We start from the raw sequence: 26,342 nt of genomic DNA, 5'->3' as shown, positions 1-26,342 counted from the left end.
CACATTTTCGGGGCTGGAGTTGTGACTCAGTGGTAGAGTGCTTGCCTAGCATGTGTGAAGCACTGGGTTCAGATCTCAGCACCGCATATAAATAATTGACAACTAAAAAAATATTTTTTTGAAATTCATATTTTCAAACCCTTTGATCATTTGCCTACTTTCTCAAAAGAAATATAAAATCAGTGTTTTCAAATGTTACCATAAGTGATTTTTTTTTTTTTTTTTTTGTTGCTCAACTTACAAATTTTTATAGGTGTTACACATTTAGGACAATGGGACTTAATGTAGTCATCACAGTAGCTGTGAGACTTAAGTCACTTAACAAGTGTATAGGGGTCTCCTTCCCTTGTATGGCCTGCTGCTTGATTTTTTTTTTTTTTTTTTTTTTTTTTAATTCAGAACAGTCACACCTGTACAGTCAACCGCCACTTTCCACAAGGGAATGGCAAAGTTGAGTATTGTGACAGACCAAATGAGCCCAGAAAGCATAGAATTTTAACCATCAGAGCCTTGATGGGGAAAAGTCTGCCAATTCCTGAACTAGATGTCAATAGTAGGCAAATATTTTCACAAAGCACATCCTCTTTAAGATCGGTAAGGAGTGTTGAAAAGGCAAAGAATATGTATAAAAGGTTAATTTATTTTTATAGGATATGCTATTACATGTATTGGTGACAGAGGCCCTTAAATAGTATTTCAAAATACTATTTTTGGTATTTCAAAAAATTTTGGTATTTTTTGGTATTGTTTTTGGGTGAACCCATTTGGTGCTTTACCACTGAGCCCTTTTTATATTTTGAAACAGGGTCTCACTAAGTTGCTGAGGCTAGCTTTGAATTTGTGTTCCTCCTGACTCAGCTTTAAGGCACGGATTACAAGCCTGCACCTAGCTAAAAGGCATTTTATAAAACAATTTGGTTGACTGGTTCTTAAACTCATCAGGGTTAAGAATGATACAAGAAGGTTTCGTTGTTCATCAATTCTAAAATGGAACAGGCTTGGTGTTCTAAACCTTTCCAGGTTGCAAGTAACAGTACTGGCTAGCTTGGGTTAAAAAGTAATTTATTTGCTTTCTCTGACTAGCTAACATAAAAGGGTACTTGGTACCCCAAATTACAATCCTAGGCAGGAGACTGGCTCAGTTTGTCCTAAGTGTTTACCTTTGGTAACAGCAAATAACAGCTTATGTACACTCAGTGGCACTGAAAGAATTACACTTCTCCCAACTGTATACGACTGCAGCCATATACATCTGTGCTTGTGAAATTATGCCAAATGTCTCTGCTCATAAAATTAACACAGTGTAATACAATTTCATTAGCCAGTCTTAAACTATTTTTTTAAATGTTATCTAGTGCAGTCAATGCAACTTAATCTAAGTAATAAAACAAGTTTTGGGGGTAAGTCAGTTTTTATTGATGTGTCATGATCCACCACCCAAACATTAAGCACAGCGGACTTAAATAATTAATATTTTCTTTTCCGAAATGAAGCAGGAATAAAAACCACTATGACAATACAAAAAAAAAAAAAAAAAACACTGAATTTTTAAGTGTTTCCTTTGATACTTAAATAAACATTTCTTTGTCAGGTACTTTGTATTAAGTGAACATGATTTATAGTCTTTAATTTTTTATTGTTACTAATATAGCCATTAAAAAAGCCACAATTGTGTTTTCAGAGAAAGCACATTTTGTTATGGTTACAGTATTCTCTCATAAAATAAGAGATATGCTTGTGAGTTTAGAACTTTAGTTGTAGGCACAGCTTGCACATGTGTATCGCTGATGTGAAACCACTGCCCTTTGGTTGATTCCATTTCAAAATCTGTCAAGAGGAAATATAAATGGGAAGATTCAAGTTAATTACTATCTGGTTGTGCTATAATCTGCTTAATGCCTACGTTTTCTAGGACAGCTTACCTTGTGGGATGTCTCCGTGAAGAACGAGATTAGAGAGATGACTATTTGCAGTTCTTGCCTTGGCATAGGCAGTGTAATGTCCTGACCTCATGGTACCACTATGTTCAACAACTCCGTATAAGGAATATAGTACTCTTGTGTTTTCTTCTGCAACATTCTTTAAAATCAAATGGAATCAAAAGTTAGTTCTAGTTCCATTTGTACAGGTATTATTGCAAACAAGTTTATATTAACACATAGAGTCTTCAGCCTTTGAGAAGGTAGAAACTATTCGTGAGTCAGAACTTAACTATTTTCTCCCCTACCTCTTCTCAGCACACAGATACTTGTTTTTATCAGAAAGTTGCCATTACTGTTTCCCTGCTACTGAAACCATAGCCATGAGCCGCTGATATATTCAGTTAACTGGCCCAGATACTAAGTAACTGAACTTGCCAAAGTTTCTTTAGGAGCTAGGATAATTACCTAGTCCTCACCCAAAATATAAGTTCTTAACAAAATAGCAAGGTCATTTGTGTATCAAAAACCACCTCTCACATTTTCAATGCCCTCTAGGGACAGAAGCACAAACTGCTCACCTTCCCCACCCAGACCAGAGGCTGCTTTTTAAGATCCCATATGCCACAGGGCTAACAATAAGGACAAACATTCACTAAGGCAAGGGCCAATTATAGGCTATTCTATTTATGTTCTCTTGTAACAAAAGTCCTCAAGAGTAGTACTGTCACTAAATTCACCTCTATGCCCCCATATTCACCAAAGAACTTTTTACCTCACTCAATCCTGTCAGTTTTCCAGAGATTTCAGTGTTCAGTGGTGACCTTCAGAATTTTCACTGCCATTCCATTTTGGCTGATCATCATGGTCAGGACTAGATTCTAGCTTTAGATATCACTTAAAACTGTTCAACTTCAGAATCTTATTAATCTTCTAGTCTCAGTCATAATTCTTTTCCTTTAACTCTCACCTCAGCTATTCTGTACTATTTAAGCTAACAGGATCACCTAATCCTCATTTTATCCTGGCCTGTGAAACTTGTCATCATTACCATATGCAGTATACACACTTTGCTATTCAAGAGGTCTGTAAAGCTGCATGTGGTGGAGCACACCTGTAATCCCAGCGGCTCAGGAGGATCCTGATTTCAAAGCCAGCCTCAGCAACTTAGTGAGGCCCAAGCAACTCAGTGAGACCCTGTCTCTAAATAAATACAAACAAAACAGGGCTGGGGATGTGGCTCAGTGGTTGAGTACCCCTGAGTTCAGTCCTCAGTAAAACAAAACAAAACAAAAAGATGTCTGTGAAACAGCAGAAGCAGCACCACCTGAGAATTTATTAAAAATTCAGATTCTCAGACACTACTCCAGACCTACAAAATCACTTTATAGATCGGATTCCCAGGTGATTTCCTATGCACAAACTGAAAGTGTGAGAACTTAGAGCATGTGTGAGCTACCTGATTCTTCATGGATGTCTTCCACAGCAATGGACCCAACTATTCACCACTGTCTTTTTGCCTCTCCTTATCCCCAATCTTTATTTTTTTATTGACCTCACCTCCCACTTCAGGAAAACTGAGACACCCTGCCCAACTCCATTCTCAGGAAAACAATCTTCTCCCTTAGGTTCAAAGACCAAACTCCAACTTAATGTCTCGGCCCAACCCTCTTCTCTTCCTCTAGTACCTTCAATTTCTGGATTTTCCTCTAGGCCTACAAACCTACTTTTAGAGATTTTTTAAAAAATCTTCACTGACCTACCACTTTTCCTTTTCAACAAAGCCTCTAACATATACACATACTTGATCTCCATAAAACACTGAAGTTCCCACAGCTGTTCTGAAAATCCACAGTGTGACCTCTGTACTGTCTAATCCGTAGTTTTCAACCCCTTTCTGATATTCTTGACACTGAGGTCACACTTGGTCCTTTCCTTGAAACCTAAGGACAGGGCAGTGGTATTTTAGGCAAAAGATGGATTCCTGGTAACGCTGTATTCAAAAGTAATGAGAGGTATTTCCACTTAACAGCTAAAATAACCTAGTCCTGTGGTGATAACAATAACTACAACTACTCTACTCACCCACTCTGAAATCACACCTTTCTTACAGAATTTTAATTGGGAGGAAGGAAATTCTCATCATTTTAAGTTTCACACAGAATGTGTCCTCTCCTACCTGTGCCCTACTCACTCAGGTGCTCAGAAGCCCTGCCCTTGGCTACCTCATCTTTCTCTTCAGGCTATATACAAGGGATCCCATCTCACTTCTAATCACTGCCTACATGATGATTTCCAAACGTCTATTTCCAGCCCTAACCTCTCTGCCTTGGGCTTCAGACATGCTTCCTCAACAAAAGCACACGAATATTTCAAAGCCATCTGACTGACACTGTATCCAAACTGAACTCACTGTCCTTGACCCATCTCCCAACCTGCTCTTCTCTTTTTTTGCAGTGCTTGGGATTGAACCCAGGGTCTTGGTTCAATCTCTACCAACTGAGCTATATCCCCTGCCCCCAACCTGCTCTTCTCATATTTCCTACCCTCAATTTATAACCACTCCATCTGCCTATTCATATAGGCTCCAAGAGTCACCCCAGTATCTAGTAAAGGCCTCTGTCTCAGCACCAAGCAATTCGAAGTGGTTAATGTTGCTGTATCCTGAAATATTCCTTCACTCTTCCCTTCCCTTGCCCTACTTGAAGCCTCAATACTCACTGACTGAATAATTCAACAGCTCCTAATTCACTTCCCTATCTAGAATTTCCCTCCTAAAATCCAGTCTCCATGTCAACACATAACCTGCGTCACCCCATTGCTTTAAACTCCTCAAGGTTTCCCCTTGCATACCTAAGAAGTTCCTCACCATGAAACTCCTCATGGCTATCTCACCTCTCAGGCTTCATTTCCCTGCTTGCCTATACCTTCTGTAAGCTCTAGAACTGCTAACATTGCCTGTCCCTGCACACTATTCTACACTGCTATGCCTTAGTTCCTGTTGTGATTTATGCCTGAAAAACTCATTTCATTTTGACTCATCACACTAACTTTTACTTTAAGTATTAGTTCAGGCATGGTCAACATGTTGGATTAAGTCCATACCTGTTCTAAGTATAATAATCTGAACACTGGACCATATTAAACTGATTTCACTTTAAAGAATTTGCCTAAAAAGACCACTCTTGCTCACCTACCTTACATTTAAGGGTACAAAAAGGAGCCAAATCTAAGATTTCCGGAAACTTAATGTGTTTGTTAACTTGCGTAGGTTAAAACCAGCCTAAAAGAGAAGAATAACAAATTCAGTTCTTACCCTAGAATGCTGTACATGCTAAGTAATTCCCCCACTCTGATGTCCAAAGAACAGCAGCATCTATCCTGGTTCAATCTTAGAAGACTGTTCTTCCTGACCACTACTTGAACCCAAGTTAGTTTGTTTTTGCTAAGTGCATCTCTCTCTCTCTCTCTCTCTCTCTCTCTCTCTCTCTCTCTCTCTCACACACACACACACACACACACACACACACACACACACAAACACGTAAACACCCCCCCAATACATTAAGAAAGCTGGGCCAGGCAGAGTGGTCACAAGCCTGTAATCCCAGGAATGGGAGGCTGCAACAGGAGGATTACAACTTCCAGGTTGAATGCTTCTGCCTTAATCACCCATAAAAGTCAGATTAGAAGTTTGGAACAGAATTTGAAAGTTATACTGCTATTGCAAGAAAAGACAGGGTCACCAAATGATGCAAGTCCAAAATATTGATATCTTTTCATCAAGGGTTAGTAAAAATAAAACGGCATACACAAATTTATTATAATATTCCTGCATGTGAGATTTAAGTATTACATTGTCTTTTTTTAATTTGAAGTTAAGGTATAAACAAGATACTAATTATACAAAGAAGAGCAGCGTAAGTTCTAATAAAACTGAGGGAGGACTGTGCCTAAATGCCTCTTCCACTTTGGCAAGCACCTCATCTTGCCCACATATATGTATTACACACGCAGACACACACACACACACTCATATTTCTTTGATGTTAGAATTAAGGAAAAACAAGGGCAAAAGAAAACCAAAGAAACATATTAATATATCAAAACAATAACAAAGTAAAAATTATATATTTAAAACAAATTTGGGGTAACAAATAGTACCTGCTGAAATCTCTTTAAATGAAGAGTGAGAACAGGAGGAGCGAGGGAAATTAGCATCTGCTTTTTGGCATTGGTGTAAACATGCTTCCTTTCACCTAGAGAAAAGGACAAATTTTAGCATGTGAAAGATCATTTTTAACCTCTAAAGCATTCACATATCTAAAGCAAGGATCAGCAAAATTCTGTAAAGAGAAAGATATTAAATATTTTAGGTTTTTGGATCAAGAGGCAAAAATCCAAGGATATTTTCTAGATATTTTATTTGAAAAAAATCTTCCCATAAAATTTTATGGATGAAATAAAAATTTAATAATTGAATCTGAGTGCACTTCTATTAAAGAGAAGAATGAAATTAGTTTAGATGACATACAACATTTTGGTTTGTTAGAGTTCAAAATGGCTGTTCCCTTTCATCACATAATTTACAAATATTCATTTATAAAAAACATTTTTGAGGGCTAGAGGAACAGCTTAATGGTGGGGAACCTCAGGAGTATGCCCAAGACCCTGGGTTCAATCCCAATATAAGCTTGTTCTCATACATTTTTTTTTAAAGTGGAACATCATCAATTTGGCAATGCACTTTTGGCCTGGTGCATTTCCCTCCACAAAAAAAGAACCAAACCAAAGAAAACTATCTTTTAGCTCAGATATAGTATCTGAGCTAAAACAGGTAGATGCTCAAATTTGGCCCATGAACCTTAGTTTGCCAATGCCTTCTCTAAATCAAATAAAAATGCTACAAAAGCAACACAATTTACTTTTTATATCTACATGTCAATAAATAAAAAGCTAGGATTTTAAAACAATTCAACCACTTTAGTAAAAGTCCTCAGGAATTCGTTCCTATCCCACATACTGAACTTAAAAAAATAAAAAAGGGAAAGGGAGGAAGAGAAGGGGAATTGTCAATGTCTGTTTCTTTTTTGACACAAACTGTACAAAAGGACCGTCATTCTGGTACTCTGCACTAGTCACATCACATAAGTACACTGAAAACTTCAAGGAGGACTTCCTGAGTGCTGACAGGGAGCTGAAGATGCAAGGAAACAATCACTATCTGTCAGGAGGCCATGGTGACAGCATTCCAGTGGGATGATTTACCCTCAGGGAGAGGTGTTGGACAGTATGCTGTCCCACTTAACTACTGCTGCTGCAATGTCACAGAATGCTAGTCACCTCAATAAAATTTGTCTGATTCTTCTACTAAAACTTATTCATGTCATCCCAAATCCTGATAAGATCACAACAGAAGAGTACTCTACCTATACAGTGCAAAAGGTACCCTTAATATTAATTTTATTTACAGTGAAAAAATCTAAATACCTTTTGTATTTGCCTTTGGTCCATTATACTGCCTCCGTGTGCATACTTCACAAAGCAGTTTATTTGCATCTCGAAGTTTCTCATTACGGGTGAACTGATATAAACAATGTTGAACTGAACACTCATCAGTGCTGAAAGTGTCCCTATTTGCAAGAGTACAGAAAGCTGTTTCTGGATCTTCATTTACAACCTCATATACCTTTGTCCCAGGAGTATGACTGTCATTCAGAATCTCTATATCTATTTCATCAGGTTGAAGAACAGCATTTAAGTTAAGGTTTTGAAATCACTGGAAATGTCCACTTCTCCATTACTTTCTTTCAGAAAGCTACCATTTAAATTCCTAGTACATTCAGAGGGAGATGATGCCAAATCCTCCAGATCATTATCCATGTTGACATTTTTAATGTCTATTTCCTCTATGGACTTTTGATTGTCATTTATATTTTCTATCATTTTTTCTTGGCCATTCACATCTTTCTGATTAACACAAAATTTTTTATGTGTAACTTCCTCTTGTGAAATATGGTTGGATTTAATTTCTGCTTCTTCCTGAAGTGACATTTCAGCCTCACATTCATTATCTTCAGGATGGTCAATGGTACAGATATCACTTAAATGAAGAACTTTTCCTTGAATTTTTTGTTGTCTTCGTTGGTTCTGTAAAAGGAGTATAAAACATTAAAAAAAAAAAGGTGGGGGGGGGTGGAGAGACAAAGAAATGGAGAGACAGGAAGACAAGAGGGCACATGTACCATATCAAGTTTTGCTATTTATTGATCAAAAATAATTCAATAAGGAGGACTTCACTATCAGAATCTCATTATAAAAGTTTCTTTGCCATCAGGATTTAAGTAAATTATGAAGAAAAGATCTTTATATGAAATCAGAAACAATCAAAAAAATTGTTCCACTGGGGAAATAGAAATATGCAAATATGATTTTTTTTTTTAAGAGATGCGATCTAGGCAGAACACAACGGTTAAACCCAAGAATTACACCATGTAGTGGATTTGACAATTTTCACAGCAGAAAGATGTATTCATATGACTTATGATTATGATTATCTGGCCAAGTTTTCACTAAGATAAAGAACAGACTGAAAAAATGTGTAAGTACAGAACTGCTTTGGACAGAAAAATGGATGCCAAAGTTAATGAAAAAGCAAGGAGGCCACATGGACACATGTGTAAAGGACAATTAAGGATTGTCCCCCTAAAATCATTGTTTTTTTGTTTTCTGTCTTTGTAGCCTTTCCTCTTGAGAAAAACAAAGACAGTTCATCAAAATTCCTGTTATTTGAATATTTAAAGACCCTGAGCTGATAGCATTTTTTGCTGTAACTGAAAGAATAGTCTCTGTGAGGCTAACCTATAACACCAGAAAGATGAAGAGCAGCACACGAAAACACAAAACACTCTAACGTGTCAGGAAAATAGAGGAATACACAAATGAAAAATGGAAGAAAAATTCAAAAAAGAAAACATAAATGGCTCTCAAATATGAAAATATGCTTAACCTAATTTATACTAAAACAAATGCAAAATAAAATTGCAGCGAGATAATATTTTCCACCTACTAGACTAGAAGAAATCTGGAAGTCTGACAGCACGCTGCTATCAAAATCAGAAGAAACAAGTGGTGGTGTGAATATAAACTGGTACCTTTGTGAAGGACAACTAGGAAATATCTATTAGAACTACAAATGCAATCCCTCTTCTCAAAATTTACCCTATAGGTGATATAAATACAGGATTATTCACTGTAGCAATGACCATCACAGCAAAGACTAGAAACAACCTAAATCAAAAGAGAAGTGGCTAAATGAATTATGATATATCCATGAAAAAAACAATAATGCAACTGAAAAGAAAAATGAAGAAACTTTCTATCCTGAAATGGAAAGGAATCCAAGAATCTAACTAGATATAAGCTAAGAAAAAACAGGCCCAGAACAGTGTTTTTACTAAAAAATAAATAAATAAAGGGGGAGGAGGGAGTTCAACACTATTTGTATTTCCTCATATTTCCAAAAGAAATTCCAGAAGGATATGTAGAAAACTAAAGACAATAGTTATCTGTGTCATAAAAGGATAGTAGTAGGTTACTTAGGTTACTGTGGATCTTTATACTTTTTAAAATTTGTAAATGTCAAGTGTTAACAACTCAAAAAACAAAGTTGAAAATGAACTAAGTTTATAAAAACAGTTGTCACACATAATGCCAGATTAAAAAATACAACTTTTCCTCACATACACTCAAAGCAATTTCCCTGCAGATAATACTAAATGAGCTAATTCTATAACTGTCAAATAAATTCAGACAACAAAGTAGTTCAAAATGTAAAATAAGAAAGCATGCATTTTCCCAGTTACACACCTTGGCTTGCTTTTTGGCTTGCTTCTTTGCTTTTTTCTGTAAGTGCTTACTTGTTCCTGAAGGAATATCATTTCTTTCTTTTATGTAACTGTCATTATCTTTTTCTTCCTCGCTGTCTTTATCTTCATCCTTCATTGTCTTTTTCAGATTTTTATCATTTATACTTTTCTTACCACTCTTAAAATACGGAGAAAATTTGGGTCAGTACCAAAATTTACAACTACCATTTGGTGGTTGAAAGAAAATTCATGTTACCTAAAATTTTTCTATTTCAATTTTATAATAGTTTTACTTCCACAATATTTGAAAACATGCCTAGGACTAAATGCATTCATCTCACACACTAGAAAGCAATCTTCACATACTGAGAAAAAAAGCTAACAAACAGACAAAAAGGAACCTCACATCTAAGTGTAATAGAAAGGAATATAATGGATGTTATTTGCTACATGCTGAATCACATTGTAAGTCCATTTCTAAATGCCTTTTCTGTCATAAGTTATTTATATAACCTACCATATGTACTTCTTTTAATTCTTTTCTTTCCTTGTAAATAAATGATAGTCTCAGAGAAGGAGAGAATAAAGTAAATGTGGTATGACTTTAACCACTACGTTATAAGGCAAGGACCCCTAATTCACAGGGAAAAAATTCTCCATGGACTAGTAATATATAAATCTGAAAAAGATGACAAGGTTTCTTCCCCCATAAAATCTAACAGAAGCAAAAAATGTACTTCAACAAAATAAATTTCATAGTCTTACCTGATCATCTAAAACTGGGAGAGATAAATCAAGGAAAGATTCATGAACCAAGGAGACCTTAACCAAACAAAAAAGAAAACGTAAAAGGAAGGAAGAAATTCACATTAAACATTATATATTAAGATTCTCTCCATTTGGGTGAAAAGGGACTAGTTTTTAATAAAAAGGTTAAGAAAATATGAAACGAAAAAAATACACAATCTTGAGGACTTTGGGTTAGTGGAAATAAATTGAAAGGTTAAAGCAACTTCTTCAAATTTTAGGAGTGCTGACATTCTCCAGCAAAAAGTCATACACGTTTGGATAGTTTAACAAAGAATATCCTATGAAGTTAGAGATTTCTGTTTGTGAAGGGAACAATAAACTGTTGTCAGTAAACATTAATGAATAAATACAGCACACACTATGTTCACTTACAGTCCTGCATTCATCACACATGATTGTACTAGTCAGTTCACCACCAAAGATACGGTCCACAAAACTTGGTATTGATTTTTTCTTTTCATAATCTGTAGAGGAAAAAAGTTTATGATTACTTTTACATAATTAATTAAATAAGAAAAGGTAAAACTATTTACTGGCTAACTCTAAAATTTTATTTTTAATTTTCTTATCCCATAATTTTTTTCCCTATTCATAATTAATTATTTATCTGTATGCTACAGAAGTCCACAGAACATATACCCTACCTCTGGACATAACACAACTGAACACAATCACTTTTTATGAATAAGGAAAAAACATGATCTCTTAGTCAGTAGAACTTTCTATATACTAATATCTCTGGAGATATTGATGAGCAAGCAGATCAGACGAAGATGAATGTCTAATTCTAACATTCACTGATTTGCTGATGAAAGATACTGTGATAGCAAACCGGGAGAGAAAATGCATGTAACTTGCTTTATAAACTCTAAAACTGAACTACTTTTATACTTAAAAACAAACAAAAAAAAAACTTCAGGAAACTATTCAGATGAAATCTCCCTTTTGATTTTTCTAAGTTCCTAGAAATAATCTTGATAAGCTTAATATAAGGTGACATAATTTTTTTACCTAAACACTTAATTTTCCAAATAGTGTTTGCAAATTATATGCATTATTCAAATGATAAGTGTCCACCTTATATAGAAACATACTTTTATAATAATAGTGCCAGCAGCCACAATTCTCCATTACTGGCCAGGTTCACCAGGGTACCAAGGAGGCAGAGTTAAGAGTTGATTGGAACCTAAGCTTACAATACAAGTAGCCCTTAGTAACTTATGGCCATTTAAACTTAATTAAAATTCAATATCAATTCATTCTTTCAGTTTCACCTTTCACATTTTAAGTGCTCAAGAGCCATACGTAGCTAGTAGCTTCTATACAGGACAGCCTATAGAAGAGTTCCATCACCAGAGTAAGATTGACTGGACAGACCTGTCCTAAATCCTTACGGGTTACCCAACAATAAAAACTAAGTTGGCTCTATAATTAATAAACAAATACTGACAACTAATATTAGTGTGATTCATATATTACTGTTAATTGTAATTCTATGTTTTTGAAAAATAAGTCTATGATATCATCTTAGTTCTATCTTTATAAATTTCACTGTAATAATGCATAAAATATACCAGAAGTTAATTTTTTTAAAAATATTCACTATGGAGTAAATTTTTAAAAATCAACAGTGATGTAGAGAAATTATATGTTAATAACTGTGGATTTGAAATACAAGTGTCAGCAATCTTGTCCTAAGGTACAGAGGAATTCAACTATAGTGTTTTAGTTCAAAAAGTTAGACATTACCTTTAACTTTATTTTTTAGTTCTTCATCCAATTTTTCAGTAGAATTACCAAATGCTTTAAGAATTCCTTTACTCACTCTCTAAAAGTAATAAAATGGATATATATATACTATTAAATTTTAAAGTTAATTTCCTTAGAAAATATGTAATCAAGAAAGGATCAAGATGTAGCTCCCCAGATTTACTGAAATAAAAGTTAATATTTCCAAAATCACATTTTCAAAATTAATTCAAGGAGCCAAAAAGAATTATGCCTCTTAAGCAATCACTAACCCCTGAATAAAGGAACTGTCTTATTATTTCAAGACCTTAAATCTATGCAAACCAAAGCTTTTCAAAGCATGCCCACCTCCTTAGGAAAGACATCGAAATGTACTGTCCTAGAAAAGTGTTTGCATGACAGCTACAGGGACTGATTCCAGAACTAGATGTTCAGCTCCACCATTACTGGCTGAGACCTGAACTTCTCTATTACCCTAGCTTCAGAATTATGGAATGAGAAAATAATAAGAGCACCTACCTCATAGATTGGTTGTGAGAACTAAGGTAATTAATTCAAATAAAACAGAGAACAGTGCTCCACGAAACTGCAGTATTAGTATAAGTTGCTATCACCATTACTATCACGATGATTAGTGTATTCACATCACCAAATACATTATTTTACATCCTGGTAACAAATTTTCTAAATGCAACAGAAGTTTCCTAAGTTTTATAAAATGAAAATGCTTCCCACATTCAAAAACTGTATTAAACACACTCAGAAAAAGGTATGCTGCAACTGAGAACTGGGTTGGGAGAAATATCTGTTGGTAGAGGTTAGCACAATAGGACCCTTGAAAAACAACATTGCTATAAACATCAAGTAAACTAAAGCACCATGAAAAAGAGAATCATTTCTAATTATCTTGATTTATTCTAATGAAGAAAACACTGGTTGAAAAAGCCAGTACAGAAAAAATTTAAAAGTATAATAGCCTCAATGACTAGCTTCCATTGCTTGGTAACCCTTAAAATAGCAAATGGCAGACAAGCTCATGAGATGGAATTATAAAATATGATGGTCATAATATGCTAACTTGGTGTTCTTCTGCTCTCATCCCATCCAATAAATAGCGAAGTAGCTCCTGGCTATCTTGCTGCTGGTAGCCTTTAAACCGCACTGCTCTGCAGAAAAAAGAAAAGAAAAGCAACAATGAGTCTACTAAAACATGAAGTTATTTTTAAGAGACCTTAGGATCATATCCTAATATCAGAGTGTTCTGGTTTTTTCAAAATTTCTGTTTAGTCTAATAATGCCCTTGGCAGATTTAATTATCACATAAAGTACAATTCTTGAAATTCAGAAGTAAATTATATTTAGTATATATATTTACTGGGTTGACTCTAATGTCATTAACTTTTTAAGTTATTTCTCAGCATCTTACTGATGCATTAAAGGCACAGTTGAGTGGATACTCACTTTTTACAGACCTGAGCAAAGAGTTCTTTAGGTGTCACAATTCCCTTTTTGGTCTCTTGCATCTCATTAAGAAACTGGCTCATGGCTAAGGTAAGAGGACCTGGGGGCTCAAGGTTTACTTCTAAGGGTTCCTGAATGTGGAAATAAAAATTACATTTTTCAGTCAAATTTTAAAATCACTTTACCCAAATGTAACTAGTTAACATATATTACCAAGTTCCTGATAGAGCTGCCCTATTTAAGTCTAAAAGGTATATCAAAAGATACAAAAACATGTCAGGTACAGTGGTGCATGTCTGTAATTCCAGAGACTCAGAAAGAAGACATATATTTGAAGAAGGACATATATTTGAAGTCAGCCTAGGCAACGTAGTGAGACACTGCCTTAAAATAAAAAATAAAAAGGGCTGGGGATTTCACTCAGTGGTACAATATCCCTGGGTTCAATCCCCAATACCCACCATCACACACATACACATACCACACACTTCATGGTAAAAGACCATCTTATGAAGAATTCAGCTCTATTTTAGTTTTAGATTATCAGGAACTTACTTCCAAGGAACTGAAAAAGTTAAAGCAAAATGTAAATAATAAAAATGAATTCATTGACTACAGACCACTTTAAAGATGTTAAAAACAAGGGCTGGGGGTATTAGCTCAGTGGTAAAGAGTTTGTCTAGCATGTGTGAGGCTGGGTTTGAGTCCCAGTACCAAGGTGAGGCAGGGATAAAAAAAGATATTAAGAACAAAATGCAGAACTAGAATTGCACAAATATCAACATTGCCAAAAGTGAAGCAGAGCACTAGCTCACAGTGTAAAATCTCCTCATAAATTCCATTAGCCTGAACATGTTTAATTTGGTAGTGTCAACTAAAAACAAAAGGGCTGGGGATATAGCTCAGTGGCAGCATATCCAAGGCCTAGGTTCAATTTGTAGCATCCAAGGGAAAAAACAAAAAGTACAAAATAAAAACAAAAGCAAAAACAAAGAAACAATGTAGAAAAGAGTCTCAATTCTTTGAAACAATTCAGAATATAGATATTCGCAGAGAAAACTTGCTTATAAAAGTGTTTTTAAAGTACATACTGTTAGTGCCCAAATCAGGTGGTTCACTTTTTACAATTGTTCCAGACATTTTCACTTCTTTCAGTAGCTCTCTAAGCACTGGTGTTTGTGACAAATTCTATAATACAGGATGGAAAAGGGAAATTACATAAAGGCAAATTAATTCATTCAATATTTCTTAAGTGTGCATTCAAAACCAACACTGAAATGAAAAGTCATGACCAGTTCTTTCCCCACTCTGGCTAAAATCCAGTTCTGAGTTTACTCATCACTTCAGAGGGACATTCTCCTTCATCACCTGGGTAGAAGTACCTGGCCTACATTCCCACCACTATTCTCTTGTCACCACTTACCACCACTTTTAATTACATTTTTGTTTCTATAGAGATTATCCGGGATTCCCTGGCCCAAATGCAAGCTCCAAGAGGCAGGGGCCATGATCGCGTTAAAATCCCATCACTCCCAGTGCTCACCACAATGCTTTACTAACACGCAATAAACACGCAATAATAAATTACTTGAGTTATGTTGAATGCACAGAAAAATTTCACAGGGGGAAAACCCCGATACTATAAATAACAAGCCCTACAGGGTAAAGGTTTTTTAAAGGGGGTAAAAATGACACTGGCACCTGCATAACTGCGTTGAAGAAACATGTATTTCCCAAATTACTGAGTCCTTTCACGGTTATTTGGGAAGAATTCATGGGAGGATTTTCTTTAGTCGTGTTTTCCTTCTTTTCTCTTTCTTGTTCATTTTTACTCTCTTTTTCTAATTTTTTATTTTCAAGTTCAATGTTCCCATTATCCTTCTCTGCTTAAAAAGAAAAAAATGTGGCAAAATATGTAATATATCCTCATCAAATTCAAAGTTATACTTGGAACAGAGCATTAGGACTGGTGATTTTTACCTAATGTCATTGTCACCAATTTGATTTTAAGCATTATCTAATAAGTGTAGGTAAATTATTTTAAAAAGAATGAATAAACAAATTTCAAAAGAGACATAAGCATATGTTTGACAAATGAAAACAAACGATGTATTTTCATATAAATTTTCCCCTTTTTGTACATAAAGATTTCCTACAAATGAACATTACTTACCTTGTGAAATTAGAACAAAAAACAAACAAGAGTAAACAATGTGGATATAGAATAAAATTTTAAAACAATTCATTCTATGGGCCAAAACTCAAATAACTCAAGTTAAAAACAAACAACTCTAGATCTGACAAAGAAATCTGTGACCACAACTATCTAAAAAAAATAAGCCTAAAGCAAATGCTATATGTCAAATCAATTAATCTAATTACCATGAAGAAACTGAGACATATCTGATCATTAGAAGGAGGTACAAATCTTTATTTTATTTAGCAGACCCACTAACACTTTGTTAAAAGTATAACACCTAAATATTGTATACAGCAGATCTACAGTAACCCCACAAATTCAGAGGAGCAGGGTGGACTGCCCACTACCTCCATCCAGACCTTCGTCACAAATAACTAGTCATTTCTCACAATGCTATAATGCTTCTCATTTTAACACCTCATAATGGTATAAGTTTTCAACATTTTACATTCTGTATCAAAAATAGTTTCAGAGTTTAAAATCAATCACAACTAACATACTCAGCTGTATGTAATACTAGGTAGCATAATAAATATATTATTATGCAGATACATATATCAACATTACAGTATCTATTAAGAAACATTATTTTACCTGGCTTGGGAGTTACATTACCAGCTTGTTTTCTAACATAATCAACCACTTGGCCCAATCGGTTTGAACTACAATACTGAACTTCATTATCACAGAGGTAACACCTGTGTCCAAAAAATCACAGAAGAAAAATGATAAACTGACAACCAAAAAAGGGAGAGAAAAATGACAACTTCTGAAACCCAAAGTATGTACTGCCAAATTATTCTATTAAAACAACTGAAAATGAAAACTCTGTTTTCTCAGCTGGGTGTGGTGGCACAAGGGACTTGGGAGGCAGAGGCAAGAGGATTTCATGTTTAAGGGCGACCTTAGCAACTTAGTGAGACCCTCAAAATAAAATTTAAGAAAAAGGGGCTGGGAATGGAGCTCAGTGGTAGAGTACCCTGGGTTCAATCTCCAGTACCACACACACGTACATGCATGAAATCTTTTCCTGAAGAAGATTATGCATATTTTGTATGTGCATGTTCTATATGGTACTGAGAATTAAACCTAGGGTGCTCTACCACTATGCCACACCTCCAGTCCTTTTTATTTTATTTGAGACAGGGTTTCACTAAGTTCTGAGGCTGGCCTTGAACTTGTAAAGCTCCTGCCTCTGCCTCCCAAGTTGTTGGGATTACAGACCTGTGCCACTGTGCCCATTAAAGACTAGGCATATTAAATCTCATTTATTATTAATAAAGTTAGCCAGAACTATGGCTACATAAATATACTATTAAAAACTCCAGACATTTTACTGGACTGGTTATCATATTAAGGTCAAAAGTCATTTCTAGACATAATTTAAATACACATAATTCAATTTCTACACAGAATTTAACTACAGACCTATACCAACAAAATAAACAAATTTTACAACTGACAAATGATGTTCACAGTTGTGAAAATTGTTCTAAATGAAGTAAAAATCTGTTTTAAAGATGTTAAAATCCAGAAAATAACACATACCAGTCTGACGTTTATTTTCATAGAATTCATGGCCAAATTTTTACTTTATTTTCACTTATCTGAAATTTCTTCTTAGCATTGTAACCTTTAAACTTAAAACAACCCACCATCTTTTATAATCTCATAAGTAAAAAATACCAAAGGGCAAAGAGCCCTATATTTTCTATTTGCTACAATTTTTACATGTGTACAATACTAACAAAAGCATCTCATAACATTCTCTAGCCTTCTGTGATGGTAAACAAATACTACAAAGAGTTTACTTTTCTTGCTCTTTAAACAGCTTCAAACAATTTCATTCCCAGTATTTCACATAACGTACACAGGAACTGACACTCACCACACGCTCCAGTTGTCCAAACTGAGAACCAGACAGTGCGGCTCTGATCTTGGTGTCATATAGTGCTTCAAAGCATGCTGCTCCTGAGAATTTCTGCCACAGCCCTAGAGAAGCAAAATCATAAACCTCAAAGCAACAAAAATTCACGAAGAGGAGCATTCATAATTGGTCATGCATACAGAAGTGTCTCAAGAACTTCTGTCAGTCTTACAATTTTGAAAATAAAATGTTAAACTCTAGAAAGTCTGGATTTGTTAAAAATTACATATCCATAAGCAACTGAGAAAATTTATGGTAGATGGAGGTTAGAAAACCATACATTAAAAGTACTCTTCCTATCCTATTTGTCTTCCCAAATAACCACACTAACACAGTAAATCATCATATCTGGTTTGGACGCTTAACAGCCTCCCAAATATTCTCTTCATTTCAGTCTCCCTCGTCACATACTCAATTTTTCGTTCAATGTTCCTAAAACAAAGTTCTATTCATATACAATTCAAAGATTACAAATTGCTCTCTTAAACTCCTAATGAACTGATACCCTCTGATCCCAACTTATCTTTCCAATGTTAATTTCTACATTTACATATCAACTACCAGTTAAAACACACCCAGCATTTTCACAACTGTAGGATTTTTTCCGTGTTATTCCATTAGTACTAGAATCCTTTATCAGTAATCCTGACCAAATCCCACCCACTATTTAGGAATTTGCTCAAAAGTCCCCTCCTCCCAGATGAAAAAATACTGGATTCTTCCTATAAACAAACTTGTATAAACATGATGCAAATTGCTGGTGGTGTTCCTTATTTTCTATTTTGTTTTAGGATTATTAAATGTTTATATCCTTTTCCCCTGGACTATAAATTTCAAAGGCTCAAACTGACAGAATTATTCTATTAGCAAAGAAAACAGCACATGGGAGGTGGTTGTTAAGCATTCATTAAACAATCCACCAAGTATATAAAATCTACATACAAAAATCAACAACTTTATTTTTTTTTTGGCAGTGGGGGGAGTACCTAGGATTGAACTCAGGGGCACTCAACCACTGAACCACATCCCCAACCCTATTTTGTATTTTATTTAGAGAGAGGGTCTCACTGAGTTGCTTAGTGCGTTGGCATTGCTGAGGCTGACTTTGAACTTGAGATCCTCCTGTCTCAGCCTCCCAAATTGTGGGATTACAAGTATGCACCACCATGCCTGGCTCCAAGAGCTTTCTTATATACCAATAATGAATTTTTTAAAAAGGAAATCAGGAATCAATCCCCTTCACAATAGCCCCCCTCCAAAAAAAAAAAAAAAATAGAAATAATCTAACCAAGGAAGAAAAAGATCTCTACAATGAAAATTGTAGAACAAGACATCAGAAGATGGAAAGACCTCCCATGTTCATGGATAGGCAGAATTCGTATTGTTAAAATACCCACATTATCCAAAGCAGTATACAGATTCAACACAATCCCCATCAAAATACCAATTTCATTCTTCACAAACCGAAAAAAAAGTCCTAAAATTCATTTAGAAGAATAAGAATACCAGAATAGCCAAAGCAATTCTAAGCAGGGGGTTGGGGGGGAGGTGTTGGCCAGGTGCAATCACTACAATCCCAGTGACTCAGGATGCTGAGACAGAAGAATTGCAAGTTCTAGGCCAGACTCAACAACTTAGTGAGGCCCTAAGCAACTTAACAAGACCCTGTCTCAAAATAAAAATTAAAAAGGACTAACTTCAAACTACACTATAGAAGGGCTGGGGATATAGCTCAGTTGGTAGAGTGCTTGCCTCACATGCAAAAGGCCCTGGGTTCAATCCCCAGCACCAAAAAAAAAAAAAAAAAAAAATTACACTCCAGTGCTGTAGTAACAAAAACTATGTTACTGGCACAAAAAGAGACACATAGACCAATGGAACAGAATAGAAACACAAAGACAATCCACACAGATACAGTCATCTGATCCTTGAAACATGACAAAAACATACTCTGAAGAAAAGACAACCTTTTAAACAAATGGTGCTAGAAAGACTAGATAGCCATATGTAGAAGAAAGACTCTAGATCCCTCTCGCCCTGCACAAGTCAACTCAAAGTGGATGGATGATCCGGGAATTAGACTAGAAACTCTACAACTGCTGGAAGATACATACTATATGATTCCATTTATATAACATTTTAGAAATTGAGAAAATAGATTAGTGTTTGTCTGGGCCTAGGGAGACACTGGCAGTAAGGCTGTTAAGTATTACAAAAGTCAAACAAGAAATTGTGCAACATTAGAACTATTCAATACTCTGTGGTGGTGGATACACGAATCTATATAGGTAACAAAATATACTGAACATAATACACATATACATATACAACCAAATGGAAGAAGAAGTAAGGTTAGGAAATCTAATTGAATTTGGTGGACTGCATCACTATCAAAATCCTGGTGGTGATATTACATTAGTTTTATAAAATTTTAACTCTGGGAGAAACTGCCAAATGTTTAAGAAATCTTTATTATTTCTTAGGATTACATGTTGAATCTATAAATGTTTCAGTAAATTTTTCAACTTAAAAAATTTGGAAAAGTAAATTGGCTCTCTGCCTCCTCTTGTACCTTCATGATAAGACTTGCCTAGTACTCCAATTTCCTATAAACATAACTTGCCATCACTAGGACTAACTGAGAGTCAGATGTTTAATACCATGGCAATCCCTGTGATCCGATGTTATAGACACAGTGATGTACAGGCAGATACACACTCACCATCAAGACCAAAGTACTCATCCCCCCACCCCCCACAACAGCCTGGAATGTGGCCTGATGAGAGCTCACAGCAAAGTCCATCTATCCCCAGGAATTATCCTCAACGCAAAGGATGTGAACCTGCTCATGATTATTACTTCTCTCCAGGGTCAGGTCACCACCATAAAGGTCTTTGCACAGATATAAAGTTTCCTTGCCTTGATTCATGACATGTCTCAAAGGCCAGTGTTCACTATAGTCAGGTGAAGACCAGGTGCAATGGAGTCATTTAACTTCTCCCTCAGTCTAACCCTGTTTCCTAATTCTGAGAACAATCACCAGTAAACTGCCAACATACAAATCATACTCTCAAAATCAGTTCCCCAGAGAACAGGCTTTCATCCTAGTTAGCCATATAGTACTTTTAGATAATACCTTCTAAAACGAGTTCAAAGAGTTTTCTAAAATCCCATATTGATAAAATGTAAGCATACCTGATGGCCACATTTAAGACATAGCCAAACTGAAGGATTTTCTTCTGCTTCTTCTTCAGATTTATCTTTCACTTTGTTGTCCGTCTTACAGTCTTGACAAATATTCCATTCCACATTCACTAAAGCCTTTTTCAAATTACCTTGTTCCAATCCTTTTCTAATGTGTATACATATAGGTTCTATTAAAACAAATAATAAAAAAATGAGGCCAAAAATAGATTTTTATTAATGTCAAAACTTAGTTTTTCATTCAAACTTCAAAACTGAATTTACCCTATAAACAATCAAAAACATAAAATCTTGTTTGATATTTGAATATTATGATGATTATGTGACTTCTTCATTTTTTTTTCTTTTTTTCTTCTTGGTGGTGGTTGTACTGGGAAGCAAACTTAGGGTCTCACGCCTAGGCAAGTATTGTACCACGAAGCCTCCAAGAAAGAGATCTTGTACAAATTTGAAATTTGCTTTTTTTTAAAGTTCTAAATATAATCACTACCACCCCTACAAATTAATTTATTTGGCTATTTTCTTTAAAAGAAGACCCTCTGGGGGGCTGGGGAGATAGCTCAGTCAGTAGAGTGCTTGCCTTGCAAGCACAAGGCCCTGGGTTCGATTCCCAGCACTGCAAAAAATAAAAAATAAAAAAATAAAAGACGACCCTTTATCGTATTTGATTTCCTTTATCTTATGGAAGTTGGAGAGAAAGTCCCCCATTCAATTAACACAACACATACTTCAGGCCAGGCACTATGCTAGATATCAGGGAACCTAAAAGTGACCAAGCCACATCTCTTCTCTTTTGAACAGCTCACATTCTGGTAGGAACAAAGCTAAATGAATTAACCTATAAGAATTTCCAAAACATGCTATAGCATCACAAGAAGAGGCAGCTAAAGTCTCCAAAATTTTCACGAGGTAACATCTGTAGTCCTAGAATATATTAATAGTAGTAAAAATCTCCACACATCCTATAAGCTGTGCTAAGTGTTTTACATACAATATCTCATTTAATCCTCACAATCACCCAGAAAGAATACATGTTGGGATCAAATGAATAAATTGTTTTACAAGCCATTCTAAAGGGTTTTCATTGTTTCAGGGACACTGGAGTTTTAGAAACTATTCAAGTAGCACAACTAGTTTTATGATCAATGAATGTTCACCAAGAGAAATATAAAACAAATGAGATCATGCAGGAAAACCGCTTAATCCCAATCGCCAAAGAAGAAAAACTACTCTTTTGAACTACCAAATTAGCAACGATTTTTACAAATGATACTAACCAACCAACACTGGTGAACCTTCAAGGAAATGGGCACTTGATTATGCTGCAAGGAGCGTGTAAATTAGTAACACATTTCTGGATAGTAATTTGGCAACATGATCAAAAGAGCCTTGAAAGTATTTATACTTTGATTCAAAACAATTCCAATTCTAGAATCTATACTAAGAAAATAATTAGATGTGTACAGATATTTAACAACAAAGATGTTCATTACTATTCCATTCATAACAGTAAAAAGTGAAAAATTACTTAAGTGTGTAACAGTAGAGAATAAATAATGAAATATGCACTTGTGACCCTTTATGTCAATGGAATAATATGCTACTAAAATGCCACAGAAGACTATTAAATGACTTACAGACGTAAATGTTACAATGCAGATTACACAACAATAATATATACGTTGATCTATTTTTATATGTTAAAATATCCTTTTAGGAATATAAGGTTAAAGATTAAATTAGTGAAATATACCTGAAGATTCAGAGGAATCATCAGTTGGAACAGTTTTTCCCTTTGTCCGTTTCTTTCCCATGCTGGCACTTTATGGATTACTTACTGACACAAAATACAATCTAGAAAACAAGATAAAGTTAGACTGACCAAGAAAAAAATGTTTTATATTGCTCTAGAACAATGAAATATAGCTAAGTCATATATAATATTTCACATGTCTATCACACTTTATAATTTACAAAAAGTAGATGGGATAGTATCATCCCTATTTTTAATAGCTTGGGAAAATGATTCTTAGCAAAGGTAAAAGGCTTTCAATAAATGTAAAGATCAGGGGAGAGCCTCAGGCTTCATACACAGAACCTGAAAAGCCTCAACACTTGACACTATTAGAAATTTAACTCCTTACCACATAAATTAAAAGCTCTCAGTTGGGCATGGTAGCGCACACCTATAATCCCAGCCACTCAGGAGGCTGAGACAGTAGGATCACAAATTCAAGAGCAGACTGCTTAGTGAGACCATGTCTCAAAAATAAAAAGGGGTGGGGATGCAGCTCAGTGGTACAACACCTGCCTAGCATGCATGAGGTCCTGGGTTCAATCCCTGGTACAGCAAAAATATAAAAATTTTCTTAAACAATAATTCTGAAAGCAACTTCCTAAATGAAGTTAGAAATCTTACAAAATAATTTCAAACCTGGATATAGAAAGTGATGCATTTTTCTGCACCAGAATTTCCGATAGGTGTTAGCTAAATAAGAATTGATTACCATTTAATTCTCAACTATTTACATTACAATATTATTGCCAAAATCACTTTGGAAGGCAAATATGGCTGCACATCAAATTTCATCATTTTAATCAACAATTCAAAATTAGAAAACATGAAAAATGATGAAAAAATCACACAGCTCTAACTTTAAAATATTAGTAACTTTGAAAAGTCATATTTTTATGCATTAAAATAATTTGTTAGTGACAAACCTCTTAAATGAATATGAGGTATTGTACCTGAACTGTTCATTAAAATTCTGATCATATAAATGGAAATTAGGGCAAATTAGGGCCTAGAGAAAACATTTCTCATTACTGTGTGTGTGTGTGTGTGTGTGTGTGTGTGTACACGCTTGCACGTGCATATGCACACTGGGGATAAAACCCAGAACCTAACACATGCAAAGCAGGTGCTCTAACTGGATTAGAGTATTAGAAGTATTCCCCTTTTTGGCTTTTGATGGGTTAGTGTAACTGAAGGTAATACAAAGAGGTTTATATAAAATATGAAAGCTACAATTGATAATTATATTTTCCAAGGATAATCTAAAATGCTTACAAAATGAACCAACAAAGGAACACAAAAGTATATTAGGATATAAAAAAGGAGGCATATTTTATGTAATTTTCCTCAACTTAAAGATGTTTATTTAATTGTAGATCTTAGAAAAAATAGTGCCCAAGTTCCTGCCTCCAATCCAACTCCCTCCAATCTATGCTGCATTCCAATATCAGATTTGTTTTCCAATAATGCCATTTTTAATCACATCACTCTCTTGACTTGCCTTTAATAGTTTCCAAATCCATATTCCTCAACTTTACAGGTATAGTCTTTTATAATTTTCCCCAAATGCTTTGACAATCCTGACTCTCATTACTCTTTCACACACACACACACAAAAAAGCCACTACCTGAAGTTGTAATTACATGGTGCCTTTGATCTTCAAAGTCCTTCATAGATATTACATATGATTTTCACAACCCTTTAAATGGGGGCATTTCACTAAGGGAAGACACTCAGAATAGTCAAAGAACACAGGGTTATGGAAATGTAACTAAAACAAAGATCTTTGGGTTCCAAGACTGTCCCTTCCAACCAAGTTCAACTTTACAGTAGCACCTACTCCAAAGCACCTTGCCCCCACCTCTGTGCCTTTGATTTCTGAGACATTTTCTCTACTGATCCAAAATCTCACCAATCCTCCAAGCTTTCCATTTTAATGAAGTCTCAGTCAACATTTCCACTTTAAATAAACCTCTCCACTGAACTTCCCCAGTATCTGTAGTGTACACTATTCATCTTGTCCCTTTATCAGATACTATAGTGGACTGTTTCTTAAATCTTTAACCTGAACATATCATTTTTTCTTTCGACAATGTGAAATTGTAGGAAAAGGAAACAGTTCCAGGCATTACTTCTGAGTTACCTACAACATCTAGCATAGTGCTAGTATACAGTAGGTCCTCATGAAATACTTCTTCAGTTAAAATGAAAAAATAGAAGAGTACCTGAGGCATAAAGGATGATTACAATGTGCAAAGGTAAGTACATAAGAATGGAAGCGAACAAGTTCTGGTGAAAAAGAAAAGGGAGAACGAAGAAGTCAGAAGTCTGCAGTAGTGAAGACAGCACTAGTATATCTGGTTGCAGTAGCTCACACTCCAAAGGAACACTTGAAAGGCGAATCCTAATTGCTGCAGGTAAAGGACATAGGGGGTCACTTAAGAGCTCCAGTAAAGTTTTGACAACTATAAAGGCAACTAATGAGTCATGAGAAGAAAATACTGTCATCAGCTATAAAACATCAATAAAGCTACAAGATTTTTTCAATTGAGTCTTAGGTTTTAGCGTCTTAGCCAACTTACTCTTTACAGAACCTCATGAAATTTTAAATCAGAGCTAGTTCTACCACGTCTCATATTAATCCAATTCCCTTCCCTGTGCCCTCCCGGTCTTCCTCTGCCTACTCGCTTCCATTACAAATTTAAGTGTGTGGAAAACTCTCGTCAGCAGGTCTTTATTAAACGAGGCTTTCGAGTTTTGCGAAAACTAGTCCTCTCCTAGAAGTATTCACCCGGATAGGTGACAGATCCTATTCTTCTCACTAACCGAAAGGACGCAGCTACAAACCCAGCCCCACTCGGCAGGCGCTCCCACTAGCTAGCCAGCCGCCCACCCACATTCCCGGAGGCCACCACGCCTCCTCCCTTTCTCTGCCCTCCCCTTCCAACTGCTCCCCACCCACGGGGGAATCTCGGGGTCCGCGGGTCGACAAGGACGCCAGCACCAGGAACTCATTGGTCAGCTCCGGGAACTGACGGGACATGAAGCCAATGAGAACGTGGCCCCGGAAAAGACAGCGTAACATGCTCAGGGGCCTTCCAGGGAGAACACGGTTGGGCGGAAAAACCCGTGCTCTGCGAGCGCAGGAGCTCGGGAAAGTGGTGGTCGCGAGTTGGTGGGCCCCAAACTTACCCACGATGACAGCGCCCATAACTGCATCTCCTAATGGGCCTTTCGGCTACACAGCCGGCTCCGTCTTCCTCCCGGTGACGAATAGAGAGCAACAGAGTCGATTCTACAGTGCCCCTTAGAAAGCCGCAACTTCCGGGACGCGGCATTATGGGAAGCGACTCGGTCCCAGGGTCCGCAGGCGCAGACGCTGGTTAATGCGCGCCTGCGCGTAGACCA

At 35.8% G+C, this 26,342-nt stretch overlaps 1 protein-coding gene across 1 annotated transcript; it reads right to left on the bottom strand.

Moving 5' to 3' along the window:
* Positions 1–1,098: 1,098 nt before the first annotated feature.
* On the bottom strand, positions 1,099–26,335 carry Usp16 (ubiquitin specific peptidase 16). Its single transcript, XM_047563753.1, is given in 21 exon segments — positions 1,099–1,827; positions 1,923–2,079; positions 5,117–5,181; positions 5,184–5,202; positions 6,084–6,178; positions 7,410–7,697; positions 7,700–8,069; positions 9,789–9,965; positions 10,553–10,609; positions 10,970–11,061; positions 12,347–12,425; positions 13,425–13,512; positions 13,808–13,938; positions 14,899–14,907; positions 14,909–14,995; positions 15,509–15,693; positions 16,602–16,705; positions 17,896–17,999; positions 21,130–21,308; positions 22,892–22,992; positions 26,127–26,335. Coding segments are annotated over 20 exon segments (2,472 nt in total). The 5' UTR covers positions 22,953–22,992; positions 26,127–26,335; the 3' UTR covers positions 1,099–1,702.
* Between the last annotated feature and the right edge of the window lie 7 nt (positions 26,336–26,342).

This window comes from Sciurus carolinensis, chromosome 9 (genome assembly GCF_902686445.1).
Source record: "Sciurus carolinensis chromosome 9, mSciCar1.2, whole genome shotgun sequence".
Lineage (NCBI taxonomy): Eukaryota > Metazoa > Chordata > Mammalia > Rodentia > Sciuridae > Sciurus > Sciurus carolinensis.
Note: the sequence above shows the minus strand (reverse complement) of the source record. Positions and strands in the feature narration are given on the sequence as shown.